The sequence below is a fragment of the Plectropomus leopardus genome, chromosome 2, assembly GCF_008729295.1.
Source record: "Plectropomus leopardus isolate mb chromosome 2, YSFRI_Pleo_2.0, whole genome shotgun sequence".
NCBI classification, from domain to species: domain Eukaryota; kingdom Metazoa; phylum Chordata; class Actinopteri; order Perciformes; family Serranidae; genus Plectropomus; species Plectropomus leopardus.
Window position 1 is genome coordinate 4,907,790 of NC_056464.1, and position 20,258 is coordinate 4,928,047.

Genomic DNA, 20,258 nt, shown 5'->3' on the forward strand with positions numbered 1-20,258 from the left:
TGGAAGCTTTGAGATAGGTCTATAATTTGATAGAACCGAAATGTCCAGATTTGGTTTCTTTAACAGGGGTTCCACAACTGCTTTTTTAAAATATGTTGGGACAACACCTGAAGCAAGACTGCTATTATATATTTTTTTAAAGAGGTGAGGAGGAACAACGTCTGTGGGGCAGGATGAGAGTTTAAGTTGAGTGACAATTTTTGTGAGATGGAAGCGACACAGGCTTGAACCGATTTAAGACAGTTAAGCAAGTGACGGCTATGGAAGGTTCAAAAGAGGTAGATAAGATATGAGTTCTGATGGTTGCAACCTTATCAATAAAATAGCAGAGAAAACCTTCACAGACTTGAGACGAAACTTCCAGACAGGTGGACTGGGGAGTATTTAAAATCAAATCAATAGTTTTAAAAAGAACACGTGGTTTATTGAAATTTTGGAAAATGATATCAGAAAAATAGAATGTTTTTCTGCTTTGACAGTTCTCTGATATTTTCTCCAGCTTTTTTTCAGAATTTCGTAAGACACATGAAGCTTATCTTTTTTACACCTGTGCTCAGCTCTCCAGCACTCACGCCTGGCTGCACAGGTCGTATCATTGAGCCACGGCTCAGATTCGGGTCTGGGGTGCATCACTTTTAGAGGAGCAACAGTGTCAAGAGTGCTGGCACAGGTGGAAAGAAAGGTTGTAGTCAATTTCTCAGTGTTAAGGTAGGCAGAGAGCCTTGTGTCAAGCTGATTTGCAATAATAAACGCAGAGGAAAACTGAGCAGCGGTGGAAGGTTTCAGCATGCGGCAGTGGCGCACAGGAGCACAGGGTTTAAAACTATGACAGAGCGTCACATACCTGAACATTTAAAATAGGCAAATTGTGATAAAACGAGGTCTAACGTGTGTCGATGTTCTTGTGTGGGTCCAATCAAATCTAAAAATAATTTTAGCCAGTGGCTTAGGACAGCAGACATTCAGGTTAAAATCACCAACACACAAAATCCTGTCATAGTTTGTCATAATACCAGCCAAGAAATCAGACAGGTGTTTCATAAAGTCATTGTTATATTTAGGAGGCTTTAAGGGTGACTAGCCGACCACTGCACGTTCCTCTGCGTCTACGCCTCCGGGGAAAATGAGCCCTAGCACGGAAAAGGTCTGCGGGGACATCCGCTAAGAGCGGAGGAAGAAAAGTTTTGTGTTCACCCTGGCCATACTTTGCCAGAAAGTTTGCAGTGGTTTTGATTTTTAATACCTCCTGGTGATCATACACCAGCAAAGAGTTTATGGTCCTCATGACAGACACCAAAAACAGAACAAACACACAAATTGCCAGCGTTAGACGGCGTGCCAGACACACTGGCGTCATCTTGTCTCCATGATAAAGCGGCTTGCAAATGTTTTTAAAAAGAGAGATAGAGACAGTAGGCAGGTTTCCATTAACACTTTTGCAAATTGAAACTAATGCTAATAGGAACATTTTTATGCTTGCATGAGGTGGTATTTCAGATGATTCGAAAAAAACTATATTTCACAATACTGCAATGAAAATTCTTTTTTTTGGCTGTTTGGCTCCCTCGGGCATGATGCAGCAGGAACTACAAGAGGTGTTATGTCATTGCATAACTACATAAGTACGTAAGTTTTTAACAACTTACTGCTTTATAATGTATTGACATTGACCGACATTGAAAAATTGCATTATCTTCTAGTAAGGTTTCTCAGACTGCCCGATAAAACCAAATACCTGCAAAACTGACATTTCCATCAGCCTTTATCATGCTTTTTGTTCAATACAATTTGCTTAATGTTTGCATGCTAACCTGCTAAACTAAGATGGTATACATATTTTGTATGGGATTCTCGTGTCAGCCATCCTATTTTGGTTTTTGTATTTAAATCACATGGTGTTGTGTAAATAATTGTATTTAAACTTAATGTATGAAGCCTTCTGCATCCATTTTAGAGCCTTCAAAGCAAGTGGCAGAAATAATTACAAACAGGGTGACCCACAAATGTTCAACTCAAAACGGCAGTGTTGTGGTGCCCGGGACAAGTTAAAACATAAAATAGAAAACAATACAATGAAAGTGTTGTTTGCATTCAGTTTGGACAAGGTGTTTGAGCGAGTAAACAGATAAAATAATCCCTTTAACTAATCTAATTTAAACACAGTGACTGCATTCAGAACAACCCACAGTTTAAGCTATAATTGTAATGGAATGTAGCTACTTCTGTTTTGTATTTTACATACATTACACCGTTATTTGCTTTCCGTTACTCTCAAACCTTGTATATACAGTGGCATGATTTTCTGAGTAGGTGAAGTTGAACTATGGTCTTCAAGAAACAAGCCAACATTTATCTATCATCCAAACTTAATGATCTAAAAAACGAATCCCCCAAACTGTGCCAATAAACTCTCCTTTGCTCTGAGTGTCCCTCTGCATAATAAGCTGCTGTCTTAATCAGATCCTAAATACACACAGATTGTGAGTGCAAACTGTATGAAAGCACAGTGCATGTTTGCCCTGCACTTCGTTGGTGAATCTGGCTTTTCCTGTCAGTATTTGTTTTGGATCAGTAACAAGACCTATCTGACTTTAAGTAAAGAGTCAGGACTTCAACAACAGTTGTACTAGCAAAGCAATATACTGTACAGATAAACAGCTGATTTTTTTGTGGGAATGGTGTACATAAGCTGTATAAAAGTAGACATGGACATTGACGTTGACAGACCATTATGTGGCCTGGAGTTGGCCATTTTGGTAGTTGCCATCTTGGTTAAGTTAGAAAGGATAATTCTTTAATTGAGGTGCAATATATTTTGTACAAAGTATTTGCGTTTGGTGTAAAAAGATCCCTTTATGGATAAAATCAGACATGCGTTACACTGTAAAATCTGATAAGTTGGTTTCACTTAAAACAGTCTTGGACTGAAGCCTTTTAATTTTTGTTTACTTTAAAGCTGAGTGTTAATTTTGTGATGTTGCAACTTAAAACTGACAAGCGGGATTACCTTGTTCTTTTATAAGTGTTAGCAGCTTCAAAAAATCATGTTCATCTGATTTAACTTGCTTATGACGGCAGATTACAAAATATGTTTTACTAAAGTTGCATACATAGAAACTTAGAAAGATTGGTGTAATTACTAAACTTCACAAAAACAAGTACATATAATTAAATTTTATATAAACTTAACAATTAGATATAAAGTGAATCTGTTATAAATAAAAAAAAATTAAGATTAACAGTTTTATTTCCTTTTTTTTTCAATGCAATTGGTTTCCTATATTTCTGTTCAACTTGCTAAAACTATACAGTGCACTTATGTGGTGATGTTTATGCTAAACAGGGAAAGACCTTTGGTGTGTGTGTGTGTGTGTCTTGGGAAATTCTTTAACAGTAAAAAGCTTTGCAGTGATATTATAGCATTTCACAACCTGTAACAGAGGTCCACACTTGGTCACTTTTGATTCATAGTCCTCTGTGTGTATTATAGGAATGTTTATGTGTGTATGTGTGCATGGGCATGCTTACAGTTATATATCAAATATATTCCTGTGTATTTATTACCAGAGGAGGTGAAGTTAAACTTGTGTGTTGTAGGAATCTGTGTGGTGAAAAGCAATTTGAAATTACAGCTGTGGGTGGCTGCCATTTACACCAGCCACACATGTAATTGAGGTTGCCCTCAGGCTTACAGTTCGTCAAGTCAAAGCAGCCGGGCTGCACACACTCTCACAGGATTTAGTCAAACTGTGCCTGTGGTATCTGAAAACAGCCCTGCACACAGCAGTGCTGCTACTGTTCATATCATTATTTTTTACTGCTTACCAAAACACTACCTATATTACACTACCTGACAGAATCCTGTTTACATTATGTCACCCATTAACGGGAGTGTTTCTGTTATCTCTGGTCGTGTAGCACCAATTTCAAAAGTATTTGTGTCTCTACTGCAAAGACATTCTAGTTTTATGTAAGGCCCCTCTTTATATCAGTGAAATACTTCTTTAAAGTTGTTGTGGTGTGTCTTCACATTTTTTTGACCACTCACAATCATCAGCACTGTCTGCAACCTTGGAAAGTACCTAGAATTTGGATTTAGCATCACCCCCTGAGCTGTCCCCAGATTCAGTCCCAAGAACTTGTCCCAAAGCTGTCAATACCTTTATACGTTGTTTTGTTAAGGTCATGCAGTAGACAAATGGTATATCACTGAAGTAGTGTCACTCAAATTACTTATTTGAGTGACACTACTACTTATTTTACTTACAAATTCTTGAAAGAAGTTGATTTTTCCCGTAAACAGGTTAAAAGAAAGCACCATTTTTAGGACACAGTGACAGTCTGAATGGCTGTACTTGATGGAAGTTTTTTGTGACAGCATTTATTTGATTAGAATCACAACTCACCTTCCCTTCACCCAAATGATGTAAGACTTACAGGACCTGGGATCCCCCAGAGTGTCTCTCTTAGAGGTGAAAGTACTGCATCTCCATTTTTACACTTTCTTTTTACACCATGACACTGGGAGTCAATGGTTCTGAAAACCTGGCTCCAATCTGACCAAAGCCCCAGTGTTATAATCAATGACCATTTACTGGTCAGCAGTGTAAACGGTGTGGGCTGGTGATTGATTTGAATTCTGGGCTCGGCAGGGGTCAAGCCAAAGAACCAAAAACACCATATTGACCAATGACTGATGGTTAAGGAGGACTATAGTTATAAATAATCTTAAAAGGAGTGCAGCTATTTCAGAGTTCACTGAGAGCAATGTTTCTAGAGTTTTGATGGCATAGTTTGTTTGATTGGACCATACAACCACCTTCTAAGGTTGGTGAAATGGCTAAATACAACAAGGTGCACAGGCAAAAATCTACTGCCAGTGGACTATCATTGATAGCTGAGGAAAAAAAATTGTACATTGCAAATGTCATCTTTGCTGTTGCCAGGTTCTGTTTGATGTTTGTGAAAATGTCAGATGTTCAGAGGCAGGCATGTGCACTGAATCGTCCAGGTTGGCAGGCTCAGCTGGGGGGATGGGGATCGCAGAGGAGCTGTGGGTGTCTCGGATGATTATTGTATGTAATGTTTTAAGATGGCAAATTTTGACCATCATTTTGAAGAGGCTGAAAAATCCAGGCCTGAACCCACATGAAACTGCATAGTTTCTGTCCAAGCCTGACCCGAGCCCAAACCACAACAGCAGTCTTGGGCCCAAGCCAAAATTAAAAACCTCAATTTCCATTAAAAACAAAAATTACAAAAAATATATTTAAATATATATTTTTTATGCCTCCATTCAGGCGTTAGCTGTGGCCAGAGGCATTATGTTTTCAGGTTGTCCATCCTCCCATTCTCCTGAACATGATATCTCAAGAACACCTTGATGGACTTACATCAAATTTTTAAATGTAATATGGAGACAGTCAGTCTGTGCATTCTGTCCACTCTCTACAGATACTGGGTAAGAGATTTGTCTGCCAGTTGTTGTTGCAGTATGTAGTATAAAGTGTTAATAGAAACTTCTATATAAATTAATCCGGTGTTCAGTTGTTATGAATGGAGAATCTAATATAATAGTGATAACGTCTGTGGTGTTTGGCTCACTTTTGGAGCCAGCCTCAAGTGGCTGTTTTTGGTGCTTAATTTTTCAACCCTGGAGGTTTCTGCTTAGGTTAAAAGCATGACAGTGTGATCTTAGGGACTCTTTTATGAGGCCCATTAGCGAATGTAATCCATGATTAATTTACCATGCAAACAACCATGGCCAAACACCACAGAAAGTGGGGTATTATATGTCTAAATTTCATAATAAAAGTTTATTTAATGACTTATAATTACCCTAGCAGGCTCTTTCCACATTTGATTTTACAACAAACTGTGAACTGTTGCCTTCAGATCAGTAAAACATTTAAATCCCTAGGAAACAAACACAGAGACACGACCTCTGTGTCCTCAGCGGGAGTTACGGCCTGTGCTGCAAGCGTGCTCAATAAAAGGAAGAACTCAGTTTTGCTTTTGTAGCTGAAAAGGCTGTTGGCATTTACAAATTGAAGGTGATAAAATCTGTGTAAAGTAAACACTAATTGGGTCATCTCTCCACGCAGTGAACTAATTGCAGCATTCTAGTTCTTAATTGTGGAATTGTCAGAGTGCATTTGGAATGCTAATGCAGGAGAGACAGCTGGTGAGAGAGTTTGTGGATGAGTCTTCTGGGACCAAATCCAAATTCACCCGTGGCTCTCCCCCTCTCCCTCTCTCTCCATCTCTCTCTGTGGTGGCTGATCAGCTCTCAGGTAGGAGAATAGAGAGGGAGAGAGATGGGAGGAAGGAAGGAGCATGCATGGAGCTGTGATTATCTCCAGGCCCCAGCCTTCCTCCTCCTCCTCCTCCTCCTCCTCCTCCTCCTCCTCGTCCTCGTCCTCCTCCTTCATCTCCTCCTCCTCCTCCTGTGTCACTCCAGCTCTGCCTTGCTCAGGCCACGCAGCCCACCAAGAGGGAGCCGTGTAATCGCTTAGGCGTCATTTAACCCCATTACAGTAAGTTACGCGCACGATTCAGAAAGAGGGATATCCTCTCACAGTCATTAGGTGTAATTAAATTGGTCATGGTAATGTGCCAAACGATCTTGCCCCACCCTCGAAATCCCCCCCCCCCCCCCCCCAGGACTCTCAAGTAATTTGTTGTGCTCGGTGGAATTAAAATGCACTCGGTTCTAAGCCCAAAGAAAAAAAACTGATTATTTTGTAAATTTATTTGAGTGAAACATGACTATTTTAAACCAGATAAAGAGCCACCGCATGTGGTGGCAGTTCAGCCTGTTTTCATTTGTGAAATGTTGCCACTCTCGCAGTGATTTCAGCGCAAGATCCCAATGCCAAAAACCACCTTTCACAAATATATGATACGCCTCCTGGTGGCATTTGTTGGTAACGCGACCAGACAGAAGAAGTTTCGGTGTTATGACAGGCTGCTGGACTGAACTACCGGCAATGGCGTATTTTAAGGTGCATAAATATCCCCATAAGGCAGGTGGGAGGATGGGTGGATGGGTCTGTCAAACTCTGGACTCTGGGTCCATCAACACTTGACGAGGTGAAGTAGCATAGTAGGAAAAAGGGCATTGCTTCATGTGGTGACATAATGGATAGACAATTAAATCACCCGTTATTGATCACATGCTGTGTTTCTGCTTAGAGCAGCGTGCAGAGATTTTAATTGGTAGATGAGAGCCTTTACAAATTAATAAAAGACTAATCAAAAACAAGGCTTAAAATTTGAGCGCATACTGCCAAATGAATGGAGCCTATGTGTTTACACAGCTCTGTGTAAGCCATCCTACCAGCCAGTGCTCATTCCAAAGTTGTCGAATACCGCAGGTGTTGCAGTGCTTTCGGTGTAAGATCCCGGCGGCCAAAGCCTACAACCATGGCAGTATGATATGTCACTTGGTGGCATTGGCTGAGAACACGGCCTGACAGAATTGGTTGCAGTATTATTGTACGTGGCTGGATTGCCAGACGTCTGCCTCAGGAGCATGATATGCGAACAGGCGGCATCAGCTGATAACATGGCCAGACAGAAACTGTCACTTCCGCATGATATGCAGCTGGACGGTGTCAATTTGAAATGCTGCCAGTACCAATGTGATATAAGGAGCATGTGGCCCCTGTAGAGTGGATGGTTGGGGCGGTGGATGGATCCAACCATCTTGGACTTCCATGTGGGAGTCTGGTGTTTGCTTTCTGTCTGAATTTCTACACCTTATCTAACCATCCCTGACAGCATTTGCATTTGTTGTTATCACGGTAGTGACATCACGGTAGCGACATCATAGTAGCGACTTCATGTTAGTGACATCACAGAACATCAACAGCGGATGCAGAAGGATACCTAGAGCATAATATGTAGATGCAGAAATCCACTGCAAATCGACGATTTGTGACAGTTTGGAATGAGAACATGTTGAAATAATTCGGATGTAACCCCTTTATAATCACTAACACTGAGTAACTGTTATTTTATTACATAAGGTTGTCTGTGTAACAAGTAACAGCAGACTAAAGTTACATTTACTTTGTCATTGCCCAACATTGTCCCTGCATATACATAACCCTTGAAAAACCCTTGGGGACCCCAAAAGCCCCGGTGTAATTTTAGCACCGACCCAGAAAGTTAGCACTAGCAGGTTAAAGGGAAACAACCTGTACGTGTAGTAATAAATAAATGGGCAGCATGGGTTAAAAAGCCCAGAAGCCCCGCCCACACACACACGCACACGTGTAATGTTAGCACAGAAAAAAAAGTAGATATCTTAAGAGTAGCATATGAGAAACATCAGTACATATGAAAACCCAGCTCTTCACCATTAGTATATAGTGTATGTGCAGTTTTCTAATCCATCCTGTTTTCAAGTGATTTCCTTTGTTATTATCAGCAGGGTTTTACTATCTGAATTCTCATTTTCATGAAACAGAATGTGTTTGTGGAGAGTTCGGCTCCCCAGTAAGTTATGCGGCGGCAATAATCGTTTCTCTCAGCAGGATGTCAAGCGTGTAACAGTTGATGGAGGAGTTTGTCAGATGTGACACCATCTTTCTATCTTGGACATGGTCCGATAAGATGGATCCATCTCTCTGCCATAGCGGAGTGTCACCCAGAGAAAAACTGTTCCACACAATAATGTTTTTTTTTCCTTTCATTTTTGCTGTGATTATTACCTGAATGAAAGGAAAACCATGAGCTCTACTTATCCAATTGATTCAATATCTCCGGCCTGCTTATTATTGCATTTCTCCGTCTTTTGCTTTAGTTAGTGAGATTGATGCCATTGACATTTTCAATACCAAGGTCATATTTTGTTATAAAACATAGAGCCATAATTTGTGTGGCTGTCAAACCTTGAACACTGTTTGAGAAATTGATAATACTTTTTTTGAAAAGGATTTGGGAGGAGATCGGGGTTTTTAACAATGTTCTGCTGTGCCCTTCAGCAGCTCTCATGCTGAGCCTTTTACCTTTTAAATAAGCCCTGTTTAGCCAGACATGCTTCCATTCTTAACTGCTGCTTGAGTTAATTAACAAAGCATTCGACCAGACTGAGACCAAGGCTGAGGCCATGGTGCTCTGCCGGAAAACAGGGGATGCCCCCCTCTGGGTTGGCGGAGAGTTACTGCCCCAAGCGAAGAAGTTTAAGTATTTCAGGGTCTTGTTCACATGTGAGGGTAAAATAAAGTGTGCGATGGACCAGTGGTTTGGAACAGCGTCTGCAGTGATGCAGACCTACAAGGAGGAGGAAGCTGAACCAGAGGGCAAAGCAGCACCAGGTCTTTAAAGCTTTTCAGTTAGCTTTACAGTTACATTAACCCTATGAAACCAGAGCAAATTGGTTTGCTTTCTTTCAAAAATAGCAAGCAAGCAACTTAATAAGAATAAGGTCCAAAAATTTGCAAGAAATTAGTAAAACAGTTTGAAAAAATCTCCAAAAACAAACAAACAAAAAAAACAACAAAAAAACAAAAATCCAAACAAAAAAGAAAATTACCTAAAAACTGCTTAAAATATAAATCAAATAATAAATATGTTTTAATTTTATGCATTTTATTATATTTTTTTCTGTTACATACTGATAAATATGAAACTAATATAATTATAAACATTGTTTTTTTGAACTTTTTTTCCTTATTTCCTTGAATTATTTTGCTATAGGAAAGACTTGTTTTTTCTTTAAGCGTTGTACTTGCCATTTACAACTGTTTTTTTAAAAAAATCATTTTATGTTTTTGTGTAATTTTTTGTATTATTATTATTTTATTGTAACTCTGTTTGGTTTATTTGTATAAATATATGTATTATTCTCATTAGTACTCCGTATTATTATGATGTTGCAGAATAACCTTTACCAAATCAGATCCTAATCAAGTGAAAAAAATGTCTGTAATATCACTGAGCGAGGGCCTCCAGCTGTACTTGCAATGAATGGAATCCTCACTCAGTCTGATTATTACTGACCACCTGCTGTCTCTGCGTCTCTTCCAGGCCCTGTGAGTCTGTGGGACATGTTGACCCTACGCTTCGGACAGCATCTCATCAAGGCCTCGGCGGTGTTCCTGCAGACGGAGCTGTCCTTCGCTCTGGTCAACAGGAAGCCTGTGGTACCCGGACGTATCCTTTCAGGTGGGAGGTGTGCTTGCTGAGCTCAGCTCTGTTCGTGGGATGAAGTGTGTGTGTGTGTGTGTGTGTGTGTGTGTGTGTACATTTGAACAGCTGATGGACCCTCTGAGACTGGGAATGAAAGGTCACTTTGTTGCACTTATGCATTAGCTTGATTAGATATTATGGATAGAGATGGATCAAGAGATAAAGAAGTAAAATGAAGAAGTTTCCATGCAGATTTTTTTTCCTCTTTTTTTCTAACTTGTTAAAATCTTCATGATCCCCATGCAGCCTTCAGTCATGGCTGAAACAAATACAGTATGATCTTGACAACATTTCGAATCAGTTTTTTCAACCTCAGAGCGAGGAGCTTTCAAGGTTTCGCAGATATTCAGATAAGTCAGGGTCACACGTCACTGTATCATAGAGCCATGAAGTGCTTTCTGACTGAAACTAAATCGACTTGAGTTTGGAGTAACTAATCTTTTCTGGAGTGTACTTTAAAGCAATACTGAGTCAGATGGGATATTTGTGTTTATTTGTTGTTGTAGTCTATTTTTTTTTCTGGGGTCACAGCAAGGTTTTATACAGCACAAATGGCAAAAAAAATGTGCCATTTCTGCTGTATAAAACCCCAAAACCCAAAAATTAGCAAGAAATTAATAAAAATGTAAATGAAAATTACCTGAAATTTAAAAAAGGGAACATTTCATCTTGAGTTGCTGATTGCCATGTTTGCTCGTGTTTTTGAAAGAAATCAAATTCATATCATATCAAATTCAAATAATATTTTCCCACATTTCAAAGGTTTAAATGTTTGTAAGGCACCTAGATGCAGCACAAGAAAACTGGTGTTGATCCAGCTTTCAAAGGCTTAAGTTGATGTACTTTCTGCTGTACATCCACAAAAAGACAAGGGGAGAGAATATTAATGTATGTGACCGACTGGTGTGTGTGACTTAAGGTTTAAAGGTCTGGGAGAAACAGTTGTAAAAAAGTTTGGCTTTTAGTGATGTTGGATTCACGAACGAATCATTGTTTTTGAGCAACTCTAATGAATGGAATGTGAATGGATTGACTTGATTTGTAAGTAGAAGTGAATCTAAAATGTTGCTTTTGCATGGTGCATGCATAGCGCTGCACAATTTCTAGAAACTGCTGCTCTGGACTAAAAGGTAAGTTTGTGGCTATTGTTATTGAGTTAATATGGGTGAAGCATTTTATGGAGTTGTTTTACGTATTTCTTTGACCAAAAGAGCTAAAAAGAGCTAAAGAGAGCTTGTGGAACTTAGCAAACCCACCACTCAAACACATCACCCAGCAGGCTCGCTGGAGCTAGTTGGGGAGGTATTAATAAAAAAGGACAAACAAAGGAGTCAATTGGCTAGTAGCTGTACTGTATTTGCCCAGATTAGGTTGAAAAAAATTAAACTTTTGCTGCAGATTTCCATCATACCTTTTGCACTGTGCTGCAGGAAGTGAGCATAACAATGAATTAGCAGACAACAGATTGATGAGTGTAATTCAGCCCTATTTATACAAGTGAAGAGTTCAGTAGCGTGTTTAGCAGGCTATCATTGGTAGCATGCTATAACTTATTTGTTGCAGTGCATTTTGGTTCTGGTTTTGTCTCTGTACTGCTCCATGCGTGTTTTCAATAAGACTGGACAGCAAAAAACACCAAAAATGAACTTTTCTACCTTTTCTCCGGTGGCGTTTCTGTCCAAACCTAAAGACATGCATATCCTTATGTGGAAGATTCAGGGCATACTCTGTATACCATATGGAAATAGTTAGATCTTTATTCATACATGTCACATAAAACAGAAGAACAAAATAACATTTTTGCAAAAAAAAACAACGCAATCAGATGTATTCAGTAAACAAACATTGGTATTTCATGACCGAAAAGGACGAAACAAAACTTTTTCCATCACAAGTAGCTCTACAGTACACATTGAAGGTGTGTTTTAAAAGGAAAGGGTGACTCTGAATTGCATGTTATATTTTGGTTGGTCACAGGATATGATAACTTTAGGGCTTCATATTGGGCCATTCTCAAGCTTGTAGGCTTTTTGTGTTCTCTTTGTTTCTGCTCTTTAAGTGGACGGCAGTATTTTCTTCCCACACAACTTCCCTTGTTGTAGCAGTGTGCACATGCATTTTTTAAAATGCATGTATTGTTTCAGAGCTGAGCTCATGTGTTGAAAGCTTTAAGTCTGACACCCAGTGTTACAGTTCAGTGTGGTCAGGCGTGAACTATTGTGCTTGTGGACAGAGCAAGATAGTGGAAATGGCTGCATTTACTCTTTGACACAAGTCATTTAATTTAATTTATTTTCAAAAAAAATTTTATGCCTCTGAGCCAGCATTAGTCGAAGCCGGACGCATTTTGTGTTCGGGTTTCAAGTCTGTTCGTCTGTCCCATTTTAATGAATGCAATATCTCAAGACCGACTCAAAGGAATTCTTTAGAATTTGGCACAAACATCCACTTGGACTCAGTGATGAAGTGATTAGACTTTGGTCATCAAAGGTCACTGTGAACTTGCATAAGTTTAACTCTCATGAATCCGACAACTCACAAATGCATTGAGGGAATTTCTTCATATTTGGCAAAAAAGTCTGCTTGGACTTAACAATGAACCGATTAGATTTTTTTTTTATAAAAGGGCTGAAAACTTATTGAATATCCATGGCTGATGTGTTAGCAAACGGTTCAATGGAAATTATCTTTTGTGTCTTTGTTGTGTGTCTGTATTTCATTACATTTTAATTTAATTTAATTTATGTATTTTAGCAAAGATATTGCTTTTATTCACCAATAATTCCAGTTCCTTCTGTTCGGCCTTGTTTTGAGTGATGTTATTATGTTTTATTGACAGTAGCTTGAAAAAAAAAGTAAAAACAGTACTTCTTTTAGATTAGATTCAAAGCAGCAGGGTCATCTGTTGTGCTAAGATAAATATTAAAATATAAAACAAAGGAAACTGTGAAAATGAAGTCTTGTCTCGGAGCTTGTTTTAAATGAATACCTGGTCCTCTCTGCAGTACAAATAAATAAAAACCTTGACCACTGATTGAGAATTTACTGGAACAATTCATGGCTTCTTTTGATGAGTCTTGTAGAGACAATATGCCTGTAGTTGGGGGGAGTGTAAACTGAGAAGCTGCTGAGCTGCTTCAGAGGGTTAATGCAGGTTTCAATACCACAGCATTGCAGTTTAATTAACATCTGAACATTGAAATTACCTCCGCTGTGTCTCGCTGTCCGTTCCCCATCATTAGTGTTGTAAATAAACAGAAAACATAACATGCTGAACACGGCAGAGTCCCCGCTGCTGATCTGTGGTATAATCAGTCTCTGTCTTTCACAGTCAATATCTGTTTCATTGTTTCTCTCTGACTTGACTTGAACATTTGCTGCTCAATGGAGCACTTCCTAAAGCCTTCTGTGGTTGCCTGGCAACAGATGCTGAAGTGGACCCGACCTTGATGTGAAGGCTTTATATATATATATATATGTATATATATATATATATATATATATATATATATAAAACCAGCTGTTTACCATAAAAACACACATGATAGACAATGGGAAAGGCAGCTGAAGGTTACACAGGCCTGTGCACGATTGTTTGCTTTCAGTTTTTTTGGTTCATGTTATTTGGTCATGTTTTCATACGTAAACACAACGCAGATGTTTAGTTTACCTTTAAAATAGGCAAGAGTGTCACGCAGTAGGAGAAGGAGGTCATGAATCCTTGTAGACTCTTGCCAGCGAAAAAAAAAACAAAACTTTTGTCTATTAATCATTGTTGTTAACCAGCCTGAGCGAAAAAAAAAAAAAAATAAATCTTGAATTAATTAGCATGATTTCCACTGCTGATTTGTTAGAATAATGTGCTTATTCTCTCTCTAGAATGATAATCAGTTCTTGGCTTTGTGCTCAACTTCTGAAGTGCTGCTCTCGCAGCGCACAACTCCTCCAAGCTGAGATTAACTTTGGACTGAGGAGACCTCCTCCCCTGCTCTGCTGTGCACACCTCCACCCTGAAGCCATATGTTTGCATTATTTCATCACATTTCTCTTAAAAGTTGTCATTACTGCTTGATTTGTAGACACCAGATATAAAGAGTGTCCCAGGAATGAGTCCTAAAACCCAGAAATCAGTTGGATTTTGTTCTAGGACATAAAATATGTCAGTAAACATTTTATATATATATATATATATATATATATATATATATATATATATATATATGTGTGTGTGTGTGTGTGTGTGTGTGTGTGTGTGTGTATACGTATTTAACAAAAAATATTAAGCAGGGGCTCTTGGGGTTGTCGCCCAGGAAATACTGTCAATACTGTCAAACACATTTCCTGCATTCTGGTGAATCTTTATGCATAACAGTAATAATAATAGTATTAATACTTGTATTTGTTTATCACTTTTTAACAACATACAGTTACAAAGTGCTTCCCACTTAGATAAGATACACATAAAAATTTAAGTACACATACAGTATACATGCAGTGACACAGAGCAGGTCAGAGGAAAGATGCCACACTGCAGTCCAACCTTTTTAAAAGTCAAAATAACTGTGGGCTACAGTCGCCTGTTGACTGTCCAAAAATGTAAAAAAAAAAAAAAAAAAAAAAAAAAAAACATGTTGTGGGAGTCAAGCAAACAAACACCAGAAACTATTTCTCATTCAGTGTGAAAATAAACCCCTTTTAGAGCCAAAGGCAATTATGGTAGATAATGGTACAAAGATGCAACTACTATTTAAATTGCTGCTACATGACCAGAGAAAACAGAAAAAAAGGACTCTTTTGCTCAAGAGATAGAAAACCTGCAACTACCAGAATGCATTGTGCCACACCAGAATAAACTCTTTCACTGGTGGATAATGTAATGCAAATTCACTTGTGTGAATCAATGGCAACCGGCAGGAAAGAAACCATTTCATAGTACAATAAAATGGTGAATGTGTTTTTGAAAACCGTTGAGGAGAGAAATATGCAACACTGTAAGAGGATCTTCAGCCTCCAGTATGGTGCCTCTCCCTGTTCACAAAATCTCTCTATTGCAGATAAACAGGGCACTAAAATGTGTTTGTAAAAACATTTTAGGAGAGAGAAAGGCAATGCAGTGATAGAATCTCAGTTTATAGTCAATTAGCCCTGCCTAGTTTTTCTGTTTGACTGAATTTCGGGGCAGAAAGAGGAGCGGGTCTGTTTCTAGATCAGCTGTATACTCTCTGTGTCTGCAGTGGTGGCACAGGTGCCAACTAATCCAAAAATGCTGACGTACAGCCTGTAGTTTGTAGTTTGAGCAGCAGCACCAAGAGCCAGTGAAACTCTAACAAATTACCTGTTTTGCATCAATTTACGTCATTCAGCTGAGTTTCCCCCAGAGGAGTGAGGATATCTAGGCACTGGTTAGATGGAGGGAAGTTTACCACACTTCTTCTACACATACTACCCATCCTGTTTTGATAGAAACCTGGTTGAAATTGAACAATGCTGCATGCTTGGTCATTAATACCTCCAACCCCTTGCCCTCATCGACACTGCCTATCTCAAAGCATTCACCATATCATACGACCCTCTGAAGTCATGCTTCACTCAATTCTTTCATCTGGCTGCAGATACTCATCTCTGCATTTATTGAATTGTTAAAGCTACATGTATCTATTATTTCTATAAATTATAGAAAAATAGCAAAAACACAGCAATATGAATGGCAGAGATACATATGGCATAGTTTAGCTGTTGTTTCAGAACCACGGACAGCACTCTTTGTTAGGAGGAGGGCTGTAAGTGTAGCACACATGCGCTGTCCGTGGTCCTGATCTATATATATATCTGTCTATCTGTCTATCTATCCATCTATCCATCCATCCATCCATCCATCCATCCATCCATCCGCCTGGCTGTCCGTCCGTCCGTCCATTCACCCATTTCTCCCTCAATCCATCCATCCATTTCTCCTTCAATCCATCCATCCATTTCTCCATCCATCCATTTCTTCCCCAATCAATCCATTCATTTCTCCCTCAATCCATCCATCCATTTCTTCTTCAGTCAATCCATCCATCCATCCATCCATCCATCCATCCATCCATCCATTTCTCCCTCAATCCATCCATCCATTTCTCCTTCAATCAATCCATCATCCACCCATCCATCCATCCATCCATCCATCCATCCATCCATTTCTTCCCCAATCTATCCATCATCCATCCATTCACTCATTTCTACCTCAATCCATCCATCCATCCGTCTATCCATCCATCCATCCATTTCTCCCTCAGTCCATCCATCCATCCATTCACTAATTTCTCCCTCAATTCATCCATCCATCCAATACACTTGAGTTAAGAAAATTCTTCCAGGATAAGGGCAGGGGTTTAAGAGGAGTCTGATCACTGACTTTTTCATGTACAGTAATCAGATTACTCCAGCGCATGGCTGCTGCTCTGTTATACACTGCAGCAGCATAAGACACAGTGTAAGATGAAGTCCCCTTGAGCAGCTTCCACACCTTTGGTAGCCCAAACTACAAAGATTCAAACACAGTTGAGCTTAACCTCTAAACTGTAAAGCCACACACTGCACAAATCAAAAGTCACTCATACAATTCAGTTACATTTTTGGAATAAGACTGCTAATAGGTGAGATTAATATAAAACTTTTACGTGTTGTGATCTCATTTATATTCTTGTCCAACTTGGACTCACATTTAACATATTTTACATCTGTCCATGCACCCTGCCGTCTGTAATGCCATCATAGAACACTGTTTAATAAGATTCCCTTGAAATTAGGGATGCTTGAATGATTCTGTGCATCTGTGAGATGAAAGACTTAACAAATAAATAAATAAATGAAACATATTTCGTCAACGGGGGCCTTGACGTGACCCTGTGGTGTTTGTTTACAGTATGCAAATGTGTATGTTAATGTAGAAGAGGCATAGAAGGACTGAGAGCAGGTGGATAATGAAGCAGCCATGGGTTCAGCATTAGCTATGCTGTACGGAAGCCTTTCAGCTCTACCTATGATGCACATGTAATTATATATCACGCTAGTTTCTCAACCTTTGGGTCAGAGCATAATTTATGGACACCTGAAATAATAACGGGAAATTTATCCAACAGAATGCCTGATGTTTGACTCAAATGAAAAAGGTTATTTCTATAACGTGGCACCTGGTCTCTGGTGATATCGAAAAAACAATATTGTTTGAAAGTAATATTTATGACACCTGGAGGATGTATCCTAATGTTTTTGGTGACCTCCCTGACCTTTCTTATACTGCAACCATTGGGTGAAGTTGTAACTTTATACACTAAATGTCTAATAAGCAGACTTTTATTGAATATTGAACAGAGCGCAATCACGCACCCCAAAAGATGAGCCCTTTCATTTTTGACACTGGGTGAGCTTTCCTGTATGCCACTTCAGGACAAAATGACAAATTTAACTAGCTCAAATCAACACTGTGAAGACTGTGTTCCTGTCATTTGTGGGGCTGACTGAGGGGCATTGGGGGTTCAAGTCTTGCTTCACTGCCCACTGCTAGGAGACAACAATGGACAAAAATAAAATAAAAATGAAATAAAATAGACACACTGAATGCGCTGCTGTGAGGATTATGTATAAAAGGCGCAGTTGTAGCAAATCTGATATAATCAGTACCGACCCAAGGAGGGGTCCAACCTTCCAAGCTCCCTGTTGGATTAACAAAATTTCTATTGTTGCCATTGCAGAGAGTAGAGAGTGGATATAACCCTAACATTAGCTGACAGCTTGATTAGGACACTTTATTTATGACTGTGATGATGCTAATGCTTTTAGTTTGGCTTGTGAAAAACAGGCTTCAAATCATTACAACAAAATGAACTTGGCAGAATGACTGAACATCTGACTTCTCTGACAGTCAGAAAATACTTTTGTAGGCAACTAAAATGTTACAGATAACGTTCATGAACTGAAAACAAACTGAAAAAACGACAGCTATGGCTCTGCCTCTGTGAATCTGGGGTTATGCCATGGTCACCGGATGGTGGAAACTTGTCAACACAGCATCCCTGTGTCCTGCGCGGTTGTCATGAATGGGGATATTAGCTGTAAAGACCAAACATTTTTTCCACCAGGATGTAAAAGTTGGGCATTTTGATATAGGAGTTTACGGAGACTGAATGTACTTTGGAGCCAGCCTCGAGTGGTCAATTGATGAACTGCATTTTTTGGCACTACCATGTCGGCTTTATTTTTCAGAATCGAAGGTTGTCGCTTGGTTAGATCCAGCGCTGCTGCAGGCAACCTGCCTGCAGGGAAAATTGGAATATGGATTTAATCTACCTAGGAAGGCCCCTCAAGTAAAGCATCCAACTGATTTAAACTCTGATTTTAATAATCCTGTGACCTTTACTCTCTTATTTGTTCCCTCTTTTTTAATAGAGTTTAGAAAGTGCTGCTTGAATAAATATGCAAATGACACGTGGATAATTTAATCACTTAATTAACTGCTGCCTTCATTAAATAATTAAAAAATATTACATTTAAGTGTTGCTAGTTTTTCGTTTCAAAATTTTTAATCATTATTAAATCTTAGAAAATGAGGTGAGAAGTTTTTTTCTAATTATCATAAATCCGCTATTCTAATTTTGCTTATCAATTTCTTACCTTTCTACAGTAAAGTAGAAATATAGTCCAGGTTGTGATGGCACACTGTGACATCAATGTTGGGTGTGACTACAGATAAGACACAACACCGACACAAGTTAGAGGTGCAACACAGAGAGGACAGTGTAATTTAGACCTCTGTATGACAAGAAGCAATGCATCTGAGGATCTCAGGGTGCAAATAGGGTCAAAGGGCAATAACAGATCAGATGAGTTACTTGAAGCAAGGCCCTAACTTGAAGTAGGGCTTTGTAAGTAATCAATATCTTAAAATCTTTTGTAAAAGCAACAAGTACCCAGTGTACCTGTTGCTTTTACAACAGGTACACTGGCCAGGATTAGTAAAATGTGGTCATGTTTTCTCGTCAAAATCCTATCAGCAGTACTTTGGTTAAGCTGGGAGGGATTTTTTACTGATGTTAGACAGCAAGGAATACTAATACTCTAATAGAGTAGTTATGAAGGCATGGATGCCAGTTTCCCTGTTTTTGTTTGAAAGAAATGGTCTAATCTTTGAAATAATTCTGAGATGACAAAGGCTGAATTGAGCCATAGATTTGATATATTATTATGTTTTTACTTTGCGTTCCAGGGCTCCTGTAAGAACAACTCAAATTATTTCTTAGCTGATGCGCACAAACTGTCTTTTATGCTACAACATTTCTGTTATTTGTAGACCTGCAATTAACACTCACCAGCCAAAAATCAAAAGAATGGATTATGTGCGGCTTGAATGCAGAGCTTTGCGTTCATCCCCGTTGGTTTTTACCGGTGCGATATCCACAGTTAATGCAGTCTAGAGTGAGTTTAATTAGGGTTGCTCCATCAATTAACACACATTTAATCAGAGGGAATAAAGAGGGCTCAGGAGACAGCACCCTTAATAAATGACTAGAACCAGAAAACATGCTCCAGCGTGTAACAGTGGCTCGCAGGATGTAAACACGTGTCAGGCCTGCCACTTATTGCTCCTGTCAATATGGAATAAACAGATGGCGAGTGATTGCTGAAAGAACTCCTCTTTATGCTCCCATTGAAGTGCCATTACATGAAAGGAGAACCTTTTTCCACATTGTGTGCTGGAGAAGTGTTTCTGCCTTGTTCTGCTAAAGGTTACACGTAGAGCAAAGGCTTACAAACTGTATCCCTCCACAACATGCCTACATGCCTAATTCCCCCTGAGATGAAGCACACGGGACTCCAGTGACAGTCTGACACCACCATGCAAATGTCCCCCAACAACATAAACACATCATTTGATTCGGTATCGTCTTTCTCAAAGAATTCATTAGACCTAGAGCTGATTACACACGTCTAGTAATCCTATTAAAATGCATAATTAGGGGCATTTTCTCCCTCTACGCTGAGGTTGCGAGTGGCGGCTGGGAAAGGGGTTGGAATTAGCA

General features: G+C 39.2%; 1 protein-coding gene across 3 annotated transcripts in view; it reads left to right on the plus strand.

The window, feature by feature from the left end:
* The window catches only part of fhit (fragile histidine triad diadenosine triphosphatase), a 401,046-nt gene that overhangs the window by 143,259 nt on the left and 237,529 nt on the right, over window positions 1-20,258 (plus strand). For all 3 annotated transcript variants that reach the window (XM_042498823.1, XM_042498840.1, XM_042498834.1), the window contains exon 4: window positions 10,036-10,161. In XM_042498823.1, the coding sequence (XP_042354757.1) occupies window positions 10,056-10,161 (106 nt within the window). In that variant the 5' untranslated portion in view covers window positions 10,036-10,055. The remainder of the gene's footprint in view (window positions 1-10,035; window positions 10,162-20,258) is intronic.